The sequence below is a fragment of the Amphibalanus amphitrite genome, unplaced genomic scaffold, assembly GCF_019059575.1.
Source record: "Amphibalanus amphitrite isolate SeventyFive unplaced genomic scaffold, NRLGWU_Aamphi_draft 000059F_arrow, whole genome shotgun sequence".
NCBI lineage: Eukaryota > Metazoa > Arthropoda > Thecostraca > Balanomorpha > Balanidae > Amphibalanus > Amphibalanus amphitrite.
The window spans coordinates 383,101-402,979 of record NW_024881555.1 but is presented as its reverse complement, the minus strand read 5'-3'; the positions used below and the strand labels follow the sequence as shown (position 1 = coordinate 402,979).

The window sequence follows — 19,879 nt, the reverse complement described above, 5'->3', positions numbered from 1 at the left end:
AGCACCGGACGGTCGTCAGGCCGTCTCATACCGCGCCCGGCCCGCACATAGCGCTCCGAATGGGGGCCGTGTGGGGACCGATCCGCATATAGGGGGACGTATGGGGACCAATCCGCATATAGGGGGATTGGTCCTTGAACATTACGGCTCCATATGGGACTGACTATAGTCTGTCCCATACCGAGCTTGCGGTCGGAGTTCCTTCGGCAGTTAGCTTCTCCGTTCAAAAAGTCGAGTCTTTGAATGTAAGAACTGTATGTACAGAAATCACGCATTGCTTTCACTTTTCAGCAGATCATTTCGGCCGCAACCTTGACATGGAACAGACTATACTGCACACCGAGATGTATGAAACTGACCCGAGCATACCAAATCGCACATATCGGCTCTGGATGAAAGATCTGCACGTAGTGAGCTGTTTGAGGCTCGCCCGGACAAGCCTGCTCCTTATATGCAGGACCGACTCATGCATAGCAGGCCGTAACCGGCGTCGGCGGCTGCTCAAACGGCCACATGCCAATGGTGGGCCGAGATGGCCAGACGGAGACAAAGACGATCAGGAAAAACCATCAATGAGATGATAAATCAGGAGGAAAACCAGGGGATGAGCAGGAAAAAGAAACAGACGAGAACGATACGATCATCGAGCAGAGACGATCATTCCGAAATGATCGAGAGCTGATGACAATGCAGCTAACTATCATACGGCTACGGTTATACAAAACTAATATAACTGAGGCCACTAGATGCAGATAAAGAACGATTACAAAAACATTTTAGCAAATACTGGGACGCCGATATGCCAAACAGATTCGACCAGATGGACAACTGAACAGTAAAGTGATCATTCAGCATGACAAAGAAAGAAAACGATAAAAGAGCAAGAATATATGAACGATGTTTTACTTGGACACCAAGTGCCATGTCGAGACGACACTTGAAGTGTTCGAGCCGTCCCAGCTGCGACAGAGGAAACTCCCGCTCGGAATGGCGCCGGCAGACCGTTTCAAAACGACACCCGGCTGCGACGGCCTCAGGCGAGGCTGCAACGGCCTCAGGCGAGCCGACAATGGCATCGGGCGGGGCTGCAATGGCCTCAGGCGCCCTCGACAACCCGCATTTCGAGATGACACTTGCGCTCCACGACTGAAATGGGCAGAGTCGGCTCCAAACGGCATCAGGACAATAGCAACGGAAATGGCAGCAACACTGCGACCCGGAGCGTCTCTCCACTCCAGCGACTCGACAGCATCAGCAACATGAGCTCGAGAGGCGCCTAATGGGACCGGCTCCCGCCGAACGGCGCCACTGCAGATGTGAGACGAGGAACGCGGAGCCGGGCGACGGCTGGCGGGTGGGAATGTGCGCCCTATAACTGCTTGGGCAGAAGGCAAGATCATTCGTTGATTCTTAGTTGAAGTAAGGAAGGTCTGCAGTGCTATTTTAAGACAGCATTCAAATGAAAAGATAGGAAAAGAAATCAGAAGAATAAGAAGAAAGAGAGAGAGGGTGAAAGATACAGAGAAATAATGCAAATACATTAAACGGGCAGTTTTCAGAATTACCACTCAGAGCGGCCATTGATTGGTTGTTGCTGTACGGAAATCCGATGAGTTTTATCCCCTTTCCAAGCATCGTTTATGAATTATACATATCGCAAGAGTTTGGATGGATAGCAACATTTTACTACGCTTGGCAATGTTTATGAATGCCTAAGTTTGACTAGATACTACGCTTATGAGATGCTTATGAATCCTCTCAACGACTCTTGTACTAAAAATATTTGTAAAAGTAGCGCTCACCGCTGCCGATAATGAATTTGTAACAGATCAAGTACGCTTCTGAACAATGATTATGTAGATTGAAACACATACGGGCATCAGAACTTGGCGCCTCTCAAAACTGCACCAGCGGCCGTGGGCGTATCATTCAGCTAAGCAGCCGGTAACCCTTCCCGGATATCAGAGACGCCCGATACGTACGGGAGGGTAAACTTGGCCAAAATAAGTAGGCTGCTGTATAGGAAAACAGATTAGCTGCTGTATTTTCGAAGGAGGAAGATTGCTTCTCATGATTGTTCCGCATACTAATAATTTATAATAAGCAAGCATCATTGCTGCTAAGCCGGATTTCATGTGCTTTTGGAAGATATTCTAAACACAATACATGCTCGAACGTCTTGAGGGGCACACGCATCTCACGAGACCCCAAAAACGAGGCGGGCAGTAGCAACTGGAAAGTCAGCGCAAATCGTTCCGTTACCGCTGAGAAGGTTCCGCTCCATCAGCTCCAATTTACGGTCAGGCTGTCAGCAGCGGGGGCGGCCGCAGGTAATCGGTCCCGTCATGCAAACATGAACTTCGTTAGGGAGCCACGCACCATCAGAACTATCGAAAATCGATTGGCACGAGTAATCACCCGGTTCTGCGAAACACTGCCCTGTGGCTACTTTGGGCATCCGATGATGGGAGGAAAAGTCAGGCTATTATCGTAAAACCATTTCGAACAGAGCGCATAGTAATACAAAATATCATGCGTCTTAACTTTCAATTTACTTGATTATAAGGTGCCACTTTTTACTTTAGTCCCTTGAGCTAGTGTGATGAAGGACCAATCAAGTCCGTAGACACATTTAATTTTTTTTTCTGCCACTGGAAACATAAATCAGCAAACAACTAGCCGAAGAACCAAGTGGTAGGCGATATCAGATCATAATCGTTACACTGTAGTCATATTTGCGCAGCAGTCACCGCGATAACAGATGGCTATTTTGGCTGCCTGGTTCGCGCCGTGTATGCCGACCTAATCGGTGGCCTCGGCAAATAGTGGACCTGTGATCAGTGTGCACAATGCCACGGGGTTGCGACAAATATGAATACAGATGTGCGGGTCATGTTGCATTTTGTTTGCAGCGGGAAGAGTAAATGGAAGGAAAAGGATGGCTTCCGATATAGTAGAAGTGAAACGTCACAAAGTGCCTTAGGGAACCAAACAAATATTCCACTTCGAAACGTTTTTAGGCAAGTAACATCCAAGGAGAAAAAGAACATGGACGCATACACAAAGGCAACGACAGCAATCTTGAAACGGCCATGTCATCGAAAAGACATTCACAAACACATAAACCACAACTATTACAATAATTCTCTCTTGCCAATCATTAACATCCCCTAACCCTAGCTCCATCTTTAACATTAGCGTAGCTTCATCACTGGCCCAAAGCATATGAGAAGATTCAGTACCAATGTCAGTACTGACTTTATCTGTAGTTATTTCTCAATCTATAGTCTTTCATAGATATCACCTAGGTCTAGCACATCCCTGAACCTGCAGTCTCGGCTCTATTCCGCCAGACTTAGTCCCAGTCTGAACCGCCGCTCCCGCCTCAGACCCCGGCCGGAGTCGAGCTCCAGTGCAGAGCGGCCGGAGCCGCCGGGAGAGCAGGGGAGAGCAGGGGAGAGCGGCGGGAGAGCGGCGGGAGAGGAGGACGGCAGCGGCACGGACGGCTGCCGGAGCTGCCGCGCAGCATCCGCCGGCCCCACTATCGACCGCCGGCCCGCAGAAGGCATTGATCCGTTGTCATGGCGACGCAGATTGCCGGGCCGAGAGGAGCGGCGGAGGCTGCGGCCCGGCCAGCCGGCAGAGCCAGCGAGCGGGCGCCGACAGCAGCGCGCACCAAATGTGTTATGAAAGCCAGATTTAATTTAGCCGCTGAATGTGGGATGATTGCGCGCTGGCCGCAGCTCGCCGCGCGCGGATTAATTATAGGCCAGCTCGGAGGCTGCGGTCGGCCGGAAAACCGGCCGGCTCTGTGCAGCGATTGTGCCGGGACGGCCGCCGGGTAGCGCCCGATATACACACACTATGCAGCTGGCCTGGAGCTGAACAGTGAACACTGGAAACCCAGCGACCAATATACACACTATACAGCTGGCTGGGAGCTGAACACTGAACAGTGAACACTGGAAACCCAGAGCCCGATATACACACACTATACAACTGGCCGGGAGCTAAGGCCCTGTGTCCGGTATGTACCGAGGAGCTGAACGTCGCCTCCGGTATACAGAAGTCTATGCCTAAAGTTATATAACGGCAGGAGCTTGCTGAACGCCCGCTCCGAGTATACCTACAGGCTGCAGCACACCAGGATCTGCGACATCAATGCCGGAGGTGGCTGCGTCGCAGGATGTGACCTAAAAACTGCAGCATATACGATGAAATTGCGCCGCACGACACATTTTGATCATTCCTTATAGTCGTGAGGGACTGCGGCGAGCGTCGCAGTCTGCCTGTCCTGATAGACTGTCCCGCAATACACGGTCTGCCTGTCCTGATAGACTGTCCCGCAATACACGGTCTGCCTGTCCTGATAGACTGTGCCGCAATACACGGTCTGCCTGTCCTGATAGACTGTGCCGCAATACACGGTCTACCTGTCCTGATAGACTGTACCGCAATACACGGTTTGTCCTGCTAGAATGTACCGCGGGACACACCACGTAGGCCGTCCAGTGCTTTCGAGACAAAAAAACAGACATGTACCTAAAATGACATTCATCGCAAGGTCAGAAACCAAACCTAATTAGAAAAGCACACTGTGAGGAATGTGGAAATGGGGTAGACACCAGAGGATAGAAAAGTTAAGACTGTAAAAAGACAGCGTATATATAGGGGCTGATGGTTATAGTGGTTTGATATAAATAAGCTTTTCATTTGAGTGATGGCCAAGATGGCATCATGGCTATTGCAAAACTACAGACACGATGGTAAAAGTTGAACTTGTTAAAAAGTTGCAGCAGATAATAGCTGACCATTCTTAGAAGAAATATAATCCCTAGTCAATATTACCATAAACGAGCACTCTGCCAATCATATTACGCTATTTTATATTGCGAAATTGACCGTCAGCCTTAATTTGCTATGCATAATGCCTTAACATTATATAGTCAAATTTAATGGCTGTTTGCCCAGGGGTCTCATGTTCTAGATATTGCACGTTTCATTCAGACCACCTTTGGGGCTTGTATCGGATATTTCTTTTTACATTGCCTATACCAGGCCAGGACGCTTCATTTGGATTAGATTGGACATGACTGCTGTTCTCTATGAATGGAATAATAATCAAGTGATGAAAGGTGATTTTAAATATTAGAAAACGGATTTAATACTAATGCAAGAAACAATACTTAGCATTCCTTTACCTCCAAGCCAGCCCAGCTCCTAGTGCAGGGTTGAACAGAAAGTGGCAGACAAAGGCGGTACTTGCCTCTGATGATCCTCCACTGCGCCTATAAAACAAGGAAGACGAAAACGTTAGTTGATGCAAAACGCCCATGGACAGCGTAAACGGATTATTCACAAGCCGAAGTCCATTAATATGCCGGCCTTTATAAGCAACATATGTGTAATGGGGAAAAGGGACAGTACATTCGGACAAATACGCGATAGCGTGGTTCTTAAAAAGGAGCTCTAAAGCGGCGGGCAAAAACAAACGCTGCTCGGGTGAAATGACGGCGTAGCACGGTGAGCATTTAGGGCACAAACCTCTCATAGTGGGGACTGCCGATCTATTGGGTATCGCAGCGTCTATTTTGTTTGTCAAAAACGTCTATTTGACAGTTTTTGGCCGCATGCCTCGGTTCCAGCGCGGCCCGGGGGCCGTCACGCGCCATTCAGCCGAGTCGTTAATCATTGTCGGCCGCGGTGCGTGGGTACGCAGCATGTGGTCGACTCGGTACCGTCGGTACCAATAACGGTTTGACACAGGTAATGCATGCCTTTGTCTCATGCAATGACACCGTGCAGCGCACAGCAATGATGCAACATTCTGAAGACAGTGTTGTAATGGTTTTACGCTGATTATTGACCGACTAGTGGTTTGAAAAGAACAAAGATCCTGTTCATGAACTTTTATTAAAACATTTTCGTTTGTTTTCCAAGGATAGGTATTCTCGTATTCTCCATCAAACCGGTGACATGAGTAACAACCAAAAGCGAGATAAAAGAACACTTAGGGGAGAGTGGGGCAAAGCAGCCACCCTAACGCTTCTCACGATGCCAACGCTTGATTTTTAAACTTGGAAAGATTCTTTCTATGCCAATGTGATCCCTATTAAATTGCCTTTTATTTCAACTGCGTTTTATTTCCAAAGGCGTTCACATATGAAAGATATTGACAAAACTTTAAACCTATGCATATTGGCCACTTTGCCCCATACCCTGGGGCAAAGCGGCCACCGGTGTCTTCTCAAGTCCCGATATGAGAAACAAAATAGTTGCCTCGTGTACGACTAGGGTATTTGATGGTGACAAGGTTAAGCGAGGATGGATGTTTACTTTATCATCTTCCACCTGTAGGTAAACAAAGAAAGGATTTTCATGAAAATAAACATTTAATTGCATTATTAGGCAACTCATGCAACTGAAAAGTGGCCAAGATGAACGCATGACGACACATTTGAATATAAATAATGTTTTTATTTTTATCCAGATGGAAGCAACATATGGCCAATTGGGGGGGGGGGGGGTGGCCACTTTGCCCCGGCCACTTTGCCCCGCGCATACCGTCCGAGACAAAAATATTCCAGCTAAGCTATTAGTGGGGTAAAAAACATTATTAAAATTGGTAGAATACATGTACGATAACCATGCAATGCATGGACAAGAACGCTTATAAAAATTCCAAACGGTTATGGAATAACATAACATTAACAAAATTGTAAACATAGTTGGTAACCTGGCAAGAAATGCTTTTCCGTGTTTCACAGAACAATGGTGATGGGCCTGAAACCCCGGTCTGGCTCATTCGAACGACCGTGAAGAGAAGTATAATTGGAAACCATAAATTGGAACTGACGCCAGCTATGAAGGGCTAAAACGATGGGTGGCCGCTTTGCCCCGGGTGGCCGCTTTGCCCCACTCTCCACTACTTTATTCCAGCCTAACGAGTATTGAAACAAACCGAGCGACCGCGGCCACACGCTTACTTGCGCGCCCAGAGCACAATCTGTCATACTGGAGCACTTGTTGTTCTGAGCTTATCCCTCACACAAATTGATTGTAAACCATTTCTGAGGCAGCTCGGTCTTCAACAACCTTTTTTTACTCCCACACCTCAATGTATGCAGAATACACTATCTGACTGAGCTGCTTGTTGCGAAAGCATGACTGATCCGCTCGAGGACGTCGCTTTCCGCATACTGAGAAGGAAGAGCACCAACGTTTTCCATCTCATCCTGCCGTCCGTGGGCAAAGCCGAGCGGGAGGTTGTTCATACAGGTCGATGTCGATGTCAACCTACAGCCGGTGAATGTCAAAGCAAACACACCAAACCGACACAAATGAGGTCCAAATAACGCTGGAACAGTTCATTACAGGATTCAGGCCGGCATGCGCCTGTATTACCCATGGTTTTAGAGCAATGGAGACAGTTGTTGCTACGGATGGGACCAATACAAACGTAATGCTGAGGTGCAGCCATAAGAGTTGACACCATTGTATCATAATAGAACGAACCAGACCCATTAAGTTTTTTACGAGTACCTATATAAGAGCACAAATATTTTGATGAGGTAGTTGAGTTCGAAAGAGGATATTCATGCTTTATGTAAATGAGCTTTCTCCACTAGGTTCGTTATCAATACTAATGCATCATATTAATACATGCAAATACGATTTCGAAAATGTTTTACGATGCATTTTCCTGCAAATGTAAATAAGTCCGTTCTTGGCTTTAGGAGAATGTGTCGTTAAATGGTCCATAGCACTTCACTCAATTTTCTGAGTGTGCCGTACAATTGATGCTGACAGCTATTTTCGAAGCCATTAATAATCGACCAACATTTCAATTCAAGCGAAATACATAATTCAGTGCCTGCAATTCAGCGTCGTAATAGAATTGTGGGACAATATACATAATAAAACCGTTGACACTTAGCCAGCTTTTAAACCCAATAAATCGCTTCTACATTGCACCATAAACTACTCTATAAATACATTTGACAAAACATAAATTGATCAATGTTAAACAGGGAGAAACTGCTTATGAACGACTTCTAGTGACATAGTTGAGCAATCTACAGAAAAGCGGCTAATCCCATGGTCTCACTCCAATCGGATCAAAGTGCTGGAGCTACCATCCCCCATACGGCGAATTCCAAACACCTACTTCCCCTGCCACGCAATTCCCTAATCCGCCCGCGGTCGCCGCATCTGACTCCGTTTCAACTCATCAGCCTTGGGCAGTGATTTGTCCGCCCACTTTGAGTCGAACTGCCAGCGCACCGCGGCGCAGTACCGCTCACAATCTCTGCCGGCGCCGGCCCATACCCGGCGGCGTCCCGAAACGCCTCAACTGGGCCGCCGCGCCGGCTGCCGCGCAGTGTGTCTCCGCGCGACAGGTGACGTCAGTGGCGCGCAGCGGTGACCTCGCTGACCTCCCGGGGTCGGTCGGGGTCAGAGGGGGCCGGGGACGGGGGACGGAGACCGATGGCCGGCAATAACTCGGCGCCGCCGTCGGCGGGACAATGCCGCGATCTGAGACGCGTCCTCAGTCTGAGATGGACTGCAGCCCCCGGCGCGGGCGGCCGGGCCTCAATGAACCGCGGCGGCGGGCAGCGCGATAGCGGGCCGGTCACGGCGCCAGATAACGGCCGCTGCGGGACCGACTGCTCCAGTTTCAGCCGCCAAGCCGAGGGACTGAATGTCTGGACTGAGGGACCGACTGTCATAGCCACTGCTCGAAGAGACCGGTCGTTCCAGTTTCAGACGCTGTTCTGAGCTCAGAACTAGTGATGTCAATTACAGAAAATCGGAATACCGATACCAAACCAAATACCAACCAAAACCGTGGGAAAATACCGAAACCGAACCAACTTTGAAAGATGAGGGAAATACCAATTTTTTACCAATTTCTTAGCCTCTTATACATTAGTAAGGGTTCATAATACCAACAAAATACCAAACACATTAGGATTGGAATACCAAATACCAAGTTGGTATCGGTTTGGTATCGGTTTTCGAAAAAGTTGGTATCCGATTGACATCTCTACTCAGAACCTAGCTCAGTCCCTAGGGACTAAGTGGTCGTCCAACTGCTGCTCACAGAGACTTCATGTCACAGCGACTGGTCTAGAGAGAGACTGGGTGTTGCGATCGCTGTTCTGAAACTAAATGTCTCAGTTCCAGTCACTGCTCTGCTCTCAGGTATTGAGTGTGAGGGACCCATCTCTAGCAGAGTCACTGAATGTGCTGACTGCTGCTCCGAGTGACTGTACCCGCTCTTGCATATCAGCAGTACGGGTGATTTACGTGTGTATCCCGATACGGTGGATATAATGATGGAACGGTCGGGTTATCTCGGCTGCCGGGGTGATACAGGATGAGGGCGGCTCCCGGACATATTTATCCCACTTCCACTGCCCTGATGGTTGTGCGGTCATGCGAGATGTACCAAAACAAAGGGCTTTGATATCGAACACATCTGACTGATGTGCTGTTCGTAAAAATAACAAAGGTATAACGATGAGTCATCTGAGCAAGATACGCGGATGCAGAGCAAATGAGGTTGCCCATATCAAGCATCAGAGTTTGTAAGTGATAGGACCACAATGCATGGCTCTGTTGCGCTATTCCGCAGAAAAAGCGCGAGAGAGATCTCGGGAGGCAACCACATTGAAATATCCGTGGAGAGCTATTTCATGAATACATTTAAGAATAAGAGCATGGGTCTGTTGTACACGGAGTAGAAAATGTAGCTTGCATGACTTTTGACTAATTTACCTCCGGAATACCGTTTACTTTCCTAAGAACTGCAGGATCCACGCCGATTGTAGTGAATCATTTAAGAAGCAGGCTCTGTTGGTTCAGCCGAACTGATACAAAGATTTTATCTAAACCTCGCCCTGAATTTTCTACATATATTACACTAAAATGCAAATTAATACCTACTGTATTATGCATTTTATTCGATACTTGAAAGTTGAATTACTTTTATGCCAGTTGTTCGCAATGGAAAGAGGACCACAACACCTCTCCCCTCTCTATCTCTCCCTCCTCGCTCTCACTTCCACGCCAAACGAGCGCTGCTCGTGACGAAAAGCGGCATCCCTGTGGCGCCATTTTCTCATCTGACGTTGTCATGGCAACCATCTTGTGCATTGATCGGGGCGGCGCGGCCGACGCCGTCTTACACCGGCGGGCGCCCCGGTGAGCCGAGACCACTGGGCCGGCACGTAAGGTGAGCCGAGACCAGTGAACCGGCACGTAAGGTAAATCGAGACCGGAGGGAGCGGTACGTAATGTGGAGTGAGACGAGAGGGACCGGTACGTGAGGTAGATTGAGACGGAAGAGAGATTGGTGAGTACGTAAGGTGAATTGAGACGGGCTGATTGGTACGTAAGGTGAACTGAAACCACTGGACCGTTACGTAGGGCACAGGAGGGATCGGTGCGTAAGATGAGCTAAGACGGAGAGATTGGTAAGAAAGTAAGGTGAATTGGAGCGATCAACTCAGCATGCAAGGTGAACCGAGCTCACAGGATCGGTGCGTAAGGTGAAGTGAGACAAGAAAAGTTGCTACGTAAGGCTATCTGATGCCAACTTGATCAGTAAGCAAGGAAAACTAAAACGACTGGCAGGCTAGGACGGGAGCGAGAGGGAGACGGGCAAAAAAGACAATGAAGTATAGATAAATGAGAGAAAAGTGCCGATGAGAAGAGAAAGGAGGAAATTGGAAGCCAATGGAAGCAGAAAAAGGATAAGAGCTCACCGTAAAGCAGATAACGACCACGCAGAAGAAATGATCATTTTATTCGGCGCAGTGTGGAAAAGGCATAGTGACATGGTGCTATTATCCCTGACTTGGCTGCCCTAGTAGAATAAAGGAGAAAATAAACCGACAGAGGAGCAACAAATCAAATAAAGCTGACAAACCTTAAAGTCAATGATGCATAAAGCTAAACTTCTAAAGCGTATGGAGACAAAAAGAAAGTAGGTATGCTAGGTTCACTTATTGTTTTTTAATAACCGGATTGCCACAGTTGTTTTCAGTTCCCAGCCACGTGTCATCCAAGAGCTGTATCATTTCCCCCATGTGTTAAAAACGACGAACATTTCCTATACGCCTCAGGTTCATTAGGTCTTTATATGAGCTACTGTTTCACATGAATATGGATAAGCTTGCCGCCGGGAGAAAGGAATCATGGCTCCTTGTTTCAAAGCCGGTTGGTGAATGATTCGATGCAATATGATACCTTTGGTTTATACCTACATAGTTTCTACAAATAAAGCCAACAGCCTCTGCCAGTTCAAGTTGCCGCCGAGACTGTCATCAATCGCTATTGAAATCTGCCGAACATAAATGAGCCTTTTTAGGCTGTTACGTAGGAAGTCCATGCTCCTATACCATATGATGCATAGTCAAAAGCATTTTGTTATGATGCCTTGTCATCTTATTTTCAAAGCTGTTAACCGGAATCCTCAGCGACAGCTAGTGGAGCAGTTGACCTATCTTCACCAAATAAACAGCAAATAAAAATGCGGAGGAACGGGATCCGCCTCAAGAGGAGCGAAATGTCATTCTGGCACCGCATTTCCCGCTCAGAGCGACACCTATAGCGTCTCAACCAGCCCGCTGCGAGCGAGCTCGCGAGCTCAGCAGGCCGGGGCGACAGTAGCGCCATCAGTGCAGCCCCAGAGGTGACAGTGCTGCCACGGAGCCGACGTGGTGAGGTCGGCCGGCAGCGCCATCTGCTGGTCACTGAGGCACCAGGTGGCGCCGCCTGGTGATCACCGTGGAAGAATGTAGCGCCACCTGTGGTGTGGGACACACCGACCGAGGTGGCCCAAACTGGATTTCTATCTGTGTAGCAACTTTTCTATATGGTAGAGGTCTAGTAGTACCACATCGGCTGCTTGAAGGTATTCCTGCAAGATTCATCTAATCGTCCATTCACTATGCTGAATGCTGGGTGAGAGAAGAAGATAAGTGCGGAAAATAGAACAATCACACTTTATTTCGTCGTAGGCTTCAACGATGCTCCTCCTAGGCCAGTGATCTAAGTTATGAGGTCATTCGTGTTTACCTATCTAATTATGCATCTATCTAATTCTATATGTTATGTGTCTGCATCTATTTCATGTATTTTTGTGAGTTTATGTTTACCGATACTGATAGGGAATGCAGCCGTCTCATGGCAATACCTTGCCTACTGCAGAAAAAGTCAAGTACCTAAGCAACAAACAAACAAAAAACATGGATTCCGATGATAGGTTATTAGGATATGGAATAGGTAGCACTCCAAGTCCAAAACATATCTGGTACCTATTAGATCCAATAGGGTCTAATACTAGAAGACATGCAGCGCCGATCGCACGCGAGGCCACCAATGGAAGCTCCTGAAACCCAAAGCCGAGTCGAGGCCGAGAAGACGAACATTCAGTGCACGGGATAACAACGACTGGAACAACGACTGGAACAGTCTGCCCAAGAAGGTTGTGGATGCTGGTTCCATCGATCAGTCCAAGTCTCGACTAGACGCCCATCTACCTGACCTGATACCAGATGGATGCTAGACTAGAAAAGTCTCAAACGTGAACGAGCTCGATGGGAACGGTTCCCTATAGGCCATGTGGCCCCCTAATGCCGATCATGTTAAGGCAAGGTAAGATTCAAAGGGTGCATGTGATCACAGGGGAGTGTGCAGTGTGCACAACAAATGGAATGGTTTGGCAACGCAGCATGAACAACAGAATAACTCATGAATTATACAAAAGGCGGCCCATGTCTTAGCACACATCGCATGGGAAAATCCGTACCAATTTCCATTGAGCCACCAGCGAAGTGTACTTCGCACCATAGATCTGTGATAGCGTTCGATCAGATAGGCTTAGACTCAAGAGCGACCCGGTGTTGCGATGCATTGCGATTGTAACACTATAGACATAGGACACATGGAGAGACGAATGCAGCCCTCACGACTCACGAGAGCCCTGCCTACGCGATGGCAGAATACGAGAGTGCTGGCAGCACCAAGTAAGTACCCATCCGTTATGTTATAGCAAAGCTCCATTGCACTTCGATCGATGCTACGCAGTAGGCAGGTTAAAAAGTGTTCCAAAAGATAGTTACATGCTTACGATGCGGAAAGGTTTCGGAGCAATTAATGCCGAGAGTGGCAGAAAAGGGCGTATGGGTTATGCAGTTACATGCATGACCAACCAAAAGTCGTCGTTTAAAGAAAACTACGAAATTCAGATGTAAGAGGATGCCTCATTAATTAAAAAAAATAACTGAAAATCCCCCAAACTAATAGACATAGTCAATCCAAAATGCGTATTTCGTTATCAACAACCAGAACTTACATTCAAATCAACATCAAGAGTTGGCCCTAAAGCAATGCCATCAACCAGGCCAGTTTAAAGGGATAATGTGGATATTGGATGATGCAATTGCTTACGGGTTTGAGCACTTGCAAAGCCTACCAGCAGAAATCTACAACTAGGCAGTGCTCAGCGTCGAAAACGAATGATGTGAGGAGGCTGGCCGCAATGTTTTGTATCGTGGTTGGTAGTGGGTAGTTGGTGGCTGACCGCCCACCGCCGACCTCATCGGCGTAACTATTTAACCCGCGCACCGACGGCGACGGGGGGGGGGGGGGGCGGATGACTGCCCCCCTGAGATCTCGAGAACGAAGCAAGATAGCGACAAGCGGTAAACGGCATGGGGTACGCACGGACAATGTCTACAATTTTTACAATGGTCATTTTCAGGTCAGGTCAAAGATGACGTCACAGGGGTAAAAAAAGTCAAAATGGCGGCGCTAGATATGGAGGGAGTTTTTTCTCGAATAACTTTCGAATTGGTCAAGCTAGGAACAAACTAAGGGCACCATCGTGATCCTCTCGTCAATCCGCATCTGACCATATATGTTGACCTTGAAAGGTAAAGGTCAAAGGTTGACCTCAGGTCACGTGACCTCGAGGTCATCATGAATATCATTCGACGCGCCTTGACGAGCTGAACACAATGAGACCATCCGCGCGGCTGTATCTTTTTTCTGTAAGGAGTTATTGGCAAAAACCTTTGGCGACCTTTGATGACGTCACATGACCTTACAGCTGCCCAACAGCAAAACAGGCCTTAAGGTAATGAAGGTTGATCGTATATGAAGTCATATATGGTATATGGGGCCATCCTGACGCGTTTTAGTGGAAAAAACAGGGAGTTGATTCCCCCCCCCCCCCATTGACTTATAATGGGGAGGTCGAGAAATTGACCTGACCTTAGGTCATCGATATCAAAATTACGAGATATACAAATTGTAGCTAGCAATGACCTAATAACATCCTGCGACTTTCAAAGGTCTCCGTCATCTACTGTAGCTCTGACACGGTGACAAAGTTGCAAAAAAGTGACTTGAGGTTGGGTCATTCAAAGTGACCTGGTCACCGGACCTTAAAAGTTAGGAGGTTCAAACTTGCACACCGTGTGTAAAATTGATGAGAGAATAGTCATACCAATTTCCCGCTATTCGCGAAAAACCTCAGGGGGGGGGGGGACGGATATCCGCGGTTAAGATGGACGCTTCCCAATACCGGGACAGATCAGTCGCTATAGTTATTGATGTTGGTCGTAGAACCATCGACATAGATACCCAGTAAATTAGCATAGAAATCCGGTGCCGATATTGCAACTGATAAGTTTCGTTTTGGGATCACTTTATATCCACATGTTTACATCATTGTTATGTTGCAGCACACCTTCCAGCTCAGTGAACACTTTACATACTTATTACTTAATCCGAGCCTCCGACAGGAGCCCATCCATCATCCAACAAAACGTACCATCACTTATCACACCAACAAACCGGCGCCTGCATCTTCGGTCAGTTCATTTCTCACCCGTCGTGGTGGCCAAGGCCGTCATACATCTGTTGACGCCGTAACATACAGTCCAGCCTGCCGCCGACCCCACACCACTGTCGCTGCCGTTCCCATCGCCAAATCGACGCGTCACGATCAGACACCTAACGGCTTGCCTCACGCCACTCGCAGCCGTGATGCAGTGAGCAGCAGACGTGACGTCACGCGTCACGTCACGGGGCGTCACGCGACTCGTCACGGACCGTCACGGGTCACGGAGGACGTCGGGCACGCCACCAGCGGGAGCCAAGCGCACGCCGTGAGAGTTTGGGTGAATTCGGCGGACCGACTCTGCACAAGGTCAGGGTATTAGTCGGTCAAGTCTGGCGGCTGTGGCCACCAACCGTCAATGATTGTTCCAATGCCTGTGTTTATCCGCCATTTAGGTATGATTATTGCTAACGGCGTGCCATGCACGCGAGCAAGCATTCAGGAATTGGGCAAATGCAACTCACCGTAATCATTTCAAGTAGACAGCGTTATGTTATGCGTTCAGCGCCGCAGTTATGGCTCCCTAGGTAGTGTTTACCACTACACTTCAAATGAAGAAATCACACACTCGGGAGAAAATGCAAATCACTAACCATAGTAGCTTCTATCCATGCAAACCTTCGCTACCACAAAACGAAGTAGTGTTTGTCATTGGGTACACAGTGAATGGAAAGAACACGCCTTCTAGCGAGCCTATTAGAGAGGAATCGAATAGACGCAGCTGTTCCTTGCAGGCACCTAAGTGCACAGTTTGTGATATTTGACATCTTGATGGCATTATCAGGCCTTTGCGAAGACGTGAGAGAAAACTGGCTTCGTTAATTTCTAATGCAGAAACTATTTGGCCTGATGCGAGCTCAGCAAATCCCCAACAAAAAAAAAAAAAACTTTATTAGCGAAACAAGGCTGACGCATACCATAACTGGTGCCTCACAGTCAAACAAGGTTACGTAAAATTAAAAAAAAATCAAGAACCGATGTTCGTGCACGAGAACAAGTTGACCAACCATTAAACCAGTCCTTTTAATCGCAGGTCAACAAAATATCCCATAACGACGGCAAACGACTCTTCTGCACGAAATTCAAGATCAATATGATTGATGTCTTATTTCGCAAGGGATGGCCTAAGGCGATTGTGACCACCATTCTTTCTTCCGATCGCTTTTCCAGTTTATGTAGAAAAATATTTTCGTCTGTTTTAAGACGACTTTTAACACAAAACATGAGCTAACGGAGAAAAAGAAACAAGCAACTCATAGTGTCAGAAAAAAAGGGAGGGAAAGTGAGCCACTATTGTGTTACGGATGAATGCCCGTGCCAATGCCTTCAATTTGGACATGCCGCAACAGTTGGTTCATATCACGAAATGTGGTGCTTGAGCGGCATTGACGCCAAAGGCCTCATTAGCTGCTGAATGGAGCGGTGCCCGCAATGCTTCGTACCACATCTGTTCCCGATGCACAGCAATGATTCATGTCTCGAATTCATAGAACGCTTGCATAGACATAATGACGCAAGCTCAGGCAGAACTGCACCAATATTAGCTCGTCGGAGAAGACATAAAAGACCGTTTGCTGCTATGCAGCTTTGAGCTGAGGATTTCGACAAAAATGAAGAGTTTTGGCAGCAATAGTTATACAAAAAAACTCAAATAAGACTCAATTGCGATAATAAATAAATAGGTACCATTAACACACATCTCTTATATAAACTGTAAGCATCTTTCTATCCCGAACTATTAATCGATAAAAAATTCACTTTTTATTAATAGCAGGTTGACGTTGTCCGGCGGGTAACATGTGCAATATCAATGCTAAATTTTGCACACTCCGATCAATGTTGTCAACAATGCTTCCGCCGTTACATACGAGCGTTAGCCGACGTACCGTTAGCCGCTGTCCGTCACAAATTCAACCATCGCCGCTAAGCGGGCCTTAGTAAGTGGCTTTGAATAGCTACTCTGGATGCTTTGCATAATCGACAGTTGTATCTTACACTGCTTACTATGCAGCTGTATGAGGAAACTGCATGAGGAATAGCAAGCAAAACTTACCCGATCAAACACCAGCCGATCAAACCAGTCCCCCGTGAGGAAATTGACGATATGTACAGGTCTCGCGGGTTTTAGCGGTAGGTTTTGCACCTAGAAAACTTAGTGTACTTCAGGCTATATCTTCGTCGTCTTAAGCTTTTAAGTGTTGAAGATGCGATCGACTTGTTGGTTCACAAGCCGGCCATGATCGTGTAAAATGGCTACATCGTAGATCGATTAGTTTCTGAGATATAACCGGAAATGTAAAAGAGCAAAACCTTCCGCTTAATCTCGCGAGAACCGTACCATCGAGCACAATCCACTCAGTCAGTAACAAGCCGAGACTGTGTCACAATTGGCGACAAAGAGCCGAGTGAGATGGAGTGGCGGCAACGACAGCCGAAAGGGTGCGTGGCTCGCACAATAAACTGTCTGAGCTGACAGGGTTTTCCAGCGCCCGCGACGGTGAAAGGCGCGCCATTGTTTATCATCCGCCAGTGTCAAGGTCTGAGAGGGTCTGTCGGAGACGACCCACGGCTGCGCTCTGCCGGGCGCTCCTCGAGGGGCGTTCACCCCAGACGGAGCGTCTGTCGGGGACGGACGGCTGTCGCAGCTCGTGTCGTTACGTCACCGGCCGCGCCGGCAGAGGCGGCCGGGCGTCAGAGGTGCCGCCGTGCCGTGTGCCAGTCACGGCCGGCGACACGGCAGGTCAGCCCTCTCTCTCAGCGCCGCACCTACCTATAAAACCGCCGGCTCTCCGGACAGCGGCACACAGCAGCCAGCGGCCCCCACCGGAGCCACACGACGGCCACAACATGACGCCCATCAGGGTAAGATAGCGAGCACAAACGTGTATCGTGGAGGTTGGGTACAAACACCGCAATCACTCAGACTTTCAACAATTTTGATCCCACTTCAGCTTTAAAAGTTGCTGTAGCAGATTAAAAATGTCTTTACATGCATGTATTGTTTTCAATTATCACATTTTCGCACAATAGATCTTGCATTTTCACCAAGAACAGCCTCTTCAAATATCCTCCACGCACCACTCAGAGATAACATAAAGTAATCCGTGGCTTTAAGCATACCTTAAGACAATTACAAAAAAAACTTGTCCGAATAGATGAGTGGGTGGCTTTGGGCCCGAGTGCACGCCAAACGGTGCTTGTTGCGCTTCACGCAAAGCTTTTCAATTCGTAGCCTTCGGACTAGGACAAAGTCAATACCTGCCGTTGGATACATTTAAAAAATAAGTTTTAAGTTTTAACGCCACATAATGGTTAGTTCCAAACCACATCAAACGATAATCAAGACGCCACAATTACATATTATCATTCAAATACGTAGGCAGCCTTAAAAACACAGTCCACCAAATATTCGCTAATGGAAACGCTTTCCTTATCTCATTTACCTATTGTTCTCAGGTGATATTCCTAGTGATGTTCGCCGGGCTCTGCCTGGCTGACGGAGGAGGAGGAGGAGGAGGCGGAGGACACGGAGGGGGAGGAGGGTTCGGTGGTGGTGGAGGCGGAGGAGGAGGATACAGCGGCGGCGGAGGAGGTGGCTACAGCGGCGGCGGAGGAAGCAGCGGCGGCGGCTACAGCGGTGGCGGAGGAAGCAGCGGCGGTGGCTACAGCAGCGGTGGCGGTGGAAGCAGCGGCGGTGGCTACAGCGGTGGAGGAAGCAGCGGTGGCGGCTACAGCAGCGGTGGAAGCAGCGGCGGTGGCTACAGCGGTGGAGGAAGCAGCGGTGGCGGCTACAGCAGCGGTGGAAGCAGCGGCGGTGGCTACAGTAGTGGAGGAAGCAGCGGCGGAGGAGGTGGCGGCTACAGCAGCGGTGGAAGCAGCGGCGGCGGCTACAGTGGTGGAGGAAGCAGCGGTGGTGGCTACAGTGGTGGAGGAAGCAGCGGTGGTGGCTACAGCAGCGGTGGAAGCAGCGGCGGTGGCTACAGCAGTGGAGGAAGCAGCGGTGGCGGCTACAGCAGCGGTGGAAGCAGCGGCGGTGGCTACAGCGGTGGAGGAAGCAGCGGTGGCGGCTACAGCAGCGGTAGCGGCTACAGCAGCGGTAGCGGCTACAGCAGCGGTGGAAGCAGCGGCGGTGGCTACAGTAGTGGAGGAAGCAGTGGCGGAGGAGGTGGCGGCTACAGCAGCGGTGGAAGCAGCGGCGGCGGCTACAGTGGTGGAGGAAGCAGCGGTGGTGGCTACAGTGGTGGAGGAAGCAGCGGTGGCGGCTACAGCAGCGGTGGAAGCAGCGGCGGTGGCTACAGCGGTGGAGGAAGCAGCGGCGGTGGATACAGCGGTGGAGGAAGCAGCGGTGGTGGCTACAGCAGCGGTGGCGGTGGAAGCAGCGGTGGCGGCGGAAGCAGCGGTGGCGGCTACAGCGGTGGGGGAAGCAGCGGTGGTGGCTACAGTGGTGGCGGAGGAAGCAGCGGTGGAAGCGGCGGCGGCGGCTACAGCGGTGGCGGAGGAAGCAGCAGTGGTGGCTACAGCAGCGGTGGAAGCAGCGGTGGTAGCTACAGTGGCGGAGGAAGCAGCGGCGGCGGTGGCTACAGCAGCGGAGGAGGAGGTGGCGGCGGTGGCTACAGCAGCGGCGGGGGAGGCGGCGGCGGTGCCTACAGCGGTGGAGGAAGCAGCGGTGGAGGCGCATCTTCCAGCTATGGCTCTGTCCCTGCGTCCAGCGGAACGGGCAAATATCCTCCGGCAAAGCCTTCCTCCAGCTACGGCTCGCCAAGCAGCAGTGGCGGCTACAGCGGCTGAGTCTCCGGTGACACTGTCCCCCCGCCATCGCAATATTGTTCAGCCAGTGATTTGATACCTTTATCTCAGTGGATTTGTTTTGATATTGTTTATTTATAGTGTGTACGATGCGTAGAAATGTCATATGAAAAATACAGATCCATCTTTTCTCGTTTCGGCTTTACCGCAATCAGCGTA

The 19,879-nt window shown here is 49.1% G+C and overlaps 2 protein-coding genes across 19 annotated transcripts in view; one reads left to right on the top strand and one right to left on the bottom strand.

The window, feature by feature from the left end:
• LOC122378436 (intraflagellar transport protein 52 homolog) overlaps positions 1-19,879 on the bottom strand; it is a 104,083-nt gene that overhangs the window by 51,103 nt on the left and 33,101 nt on the right. For 6 of the 18 annotated variants that reach the window (XM_043359486.1, XM_043359487.1, XM_043359489.1 and 3 more), the window contains exon 3: positions 5,267-5,288. The exons of 6 other annotated variants lie outside the window; for them this stretch is intronic. The gene's annotated coding sequence lies outside the window, so the exon portion shown is untranslated. Of the gene's footprint in view, positions 1-5,201; positions 5,289-19,879 lie in introns of all 18 variants that reach the window. 6 more of the 18 variants (XM_043359492.1, XM_043359495.1, XM_043359501.1 and 3 more) reach the window with 1 other exon arrangement.
• On the top strand, positions 17,719-19,854 carry LOC122378440 (loricrin-like). The gene is made up of 2 exons (XM_043359506.1): positions 17,719-17,776; positions 18,371-19,854. Exons 1-2 carry the CDS (start codon positions 17,762-17,764, stop codon positions 19,700-19,702), a joined length of 1,347 nt encoding a protein of 448 aa, XP_043215441.1. The 5' UTR covers positions 17,719-17,761; the 3' UTR covers positions 19,703-19,854.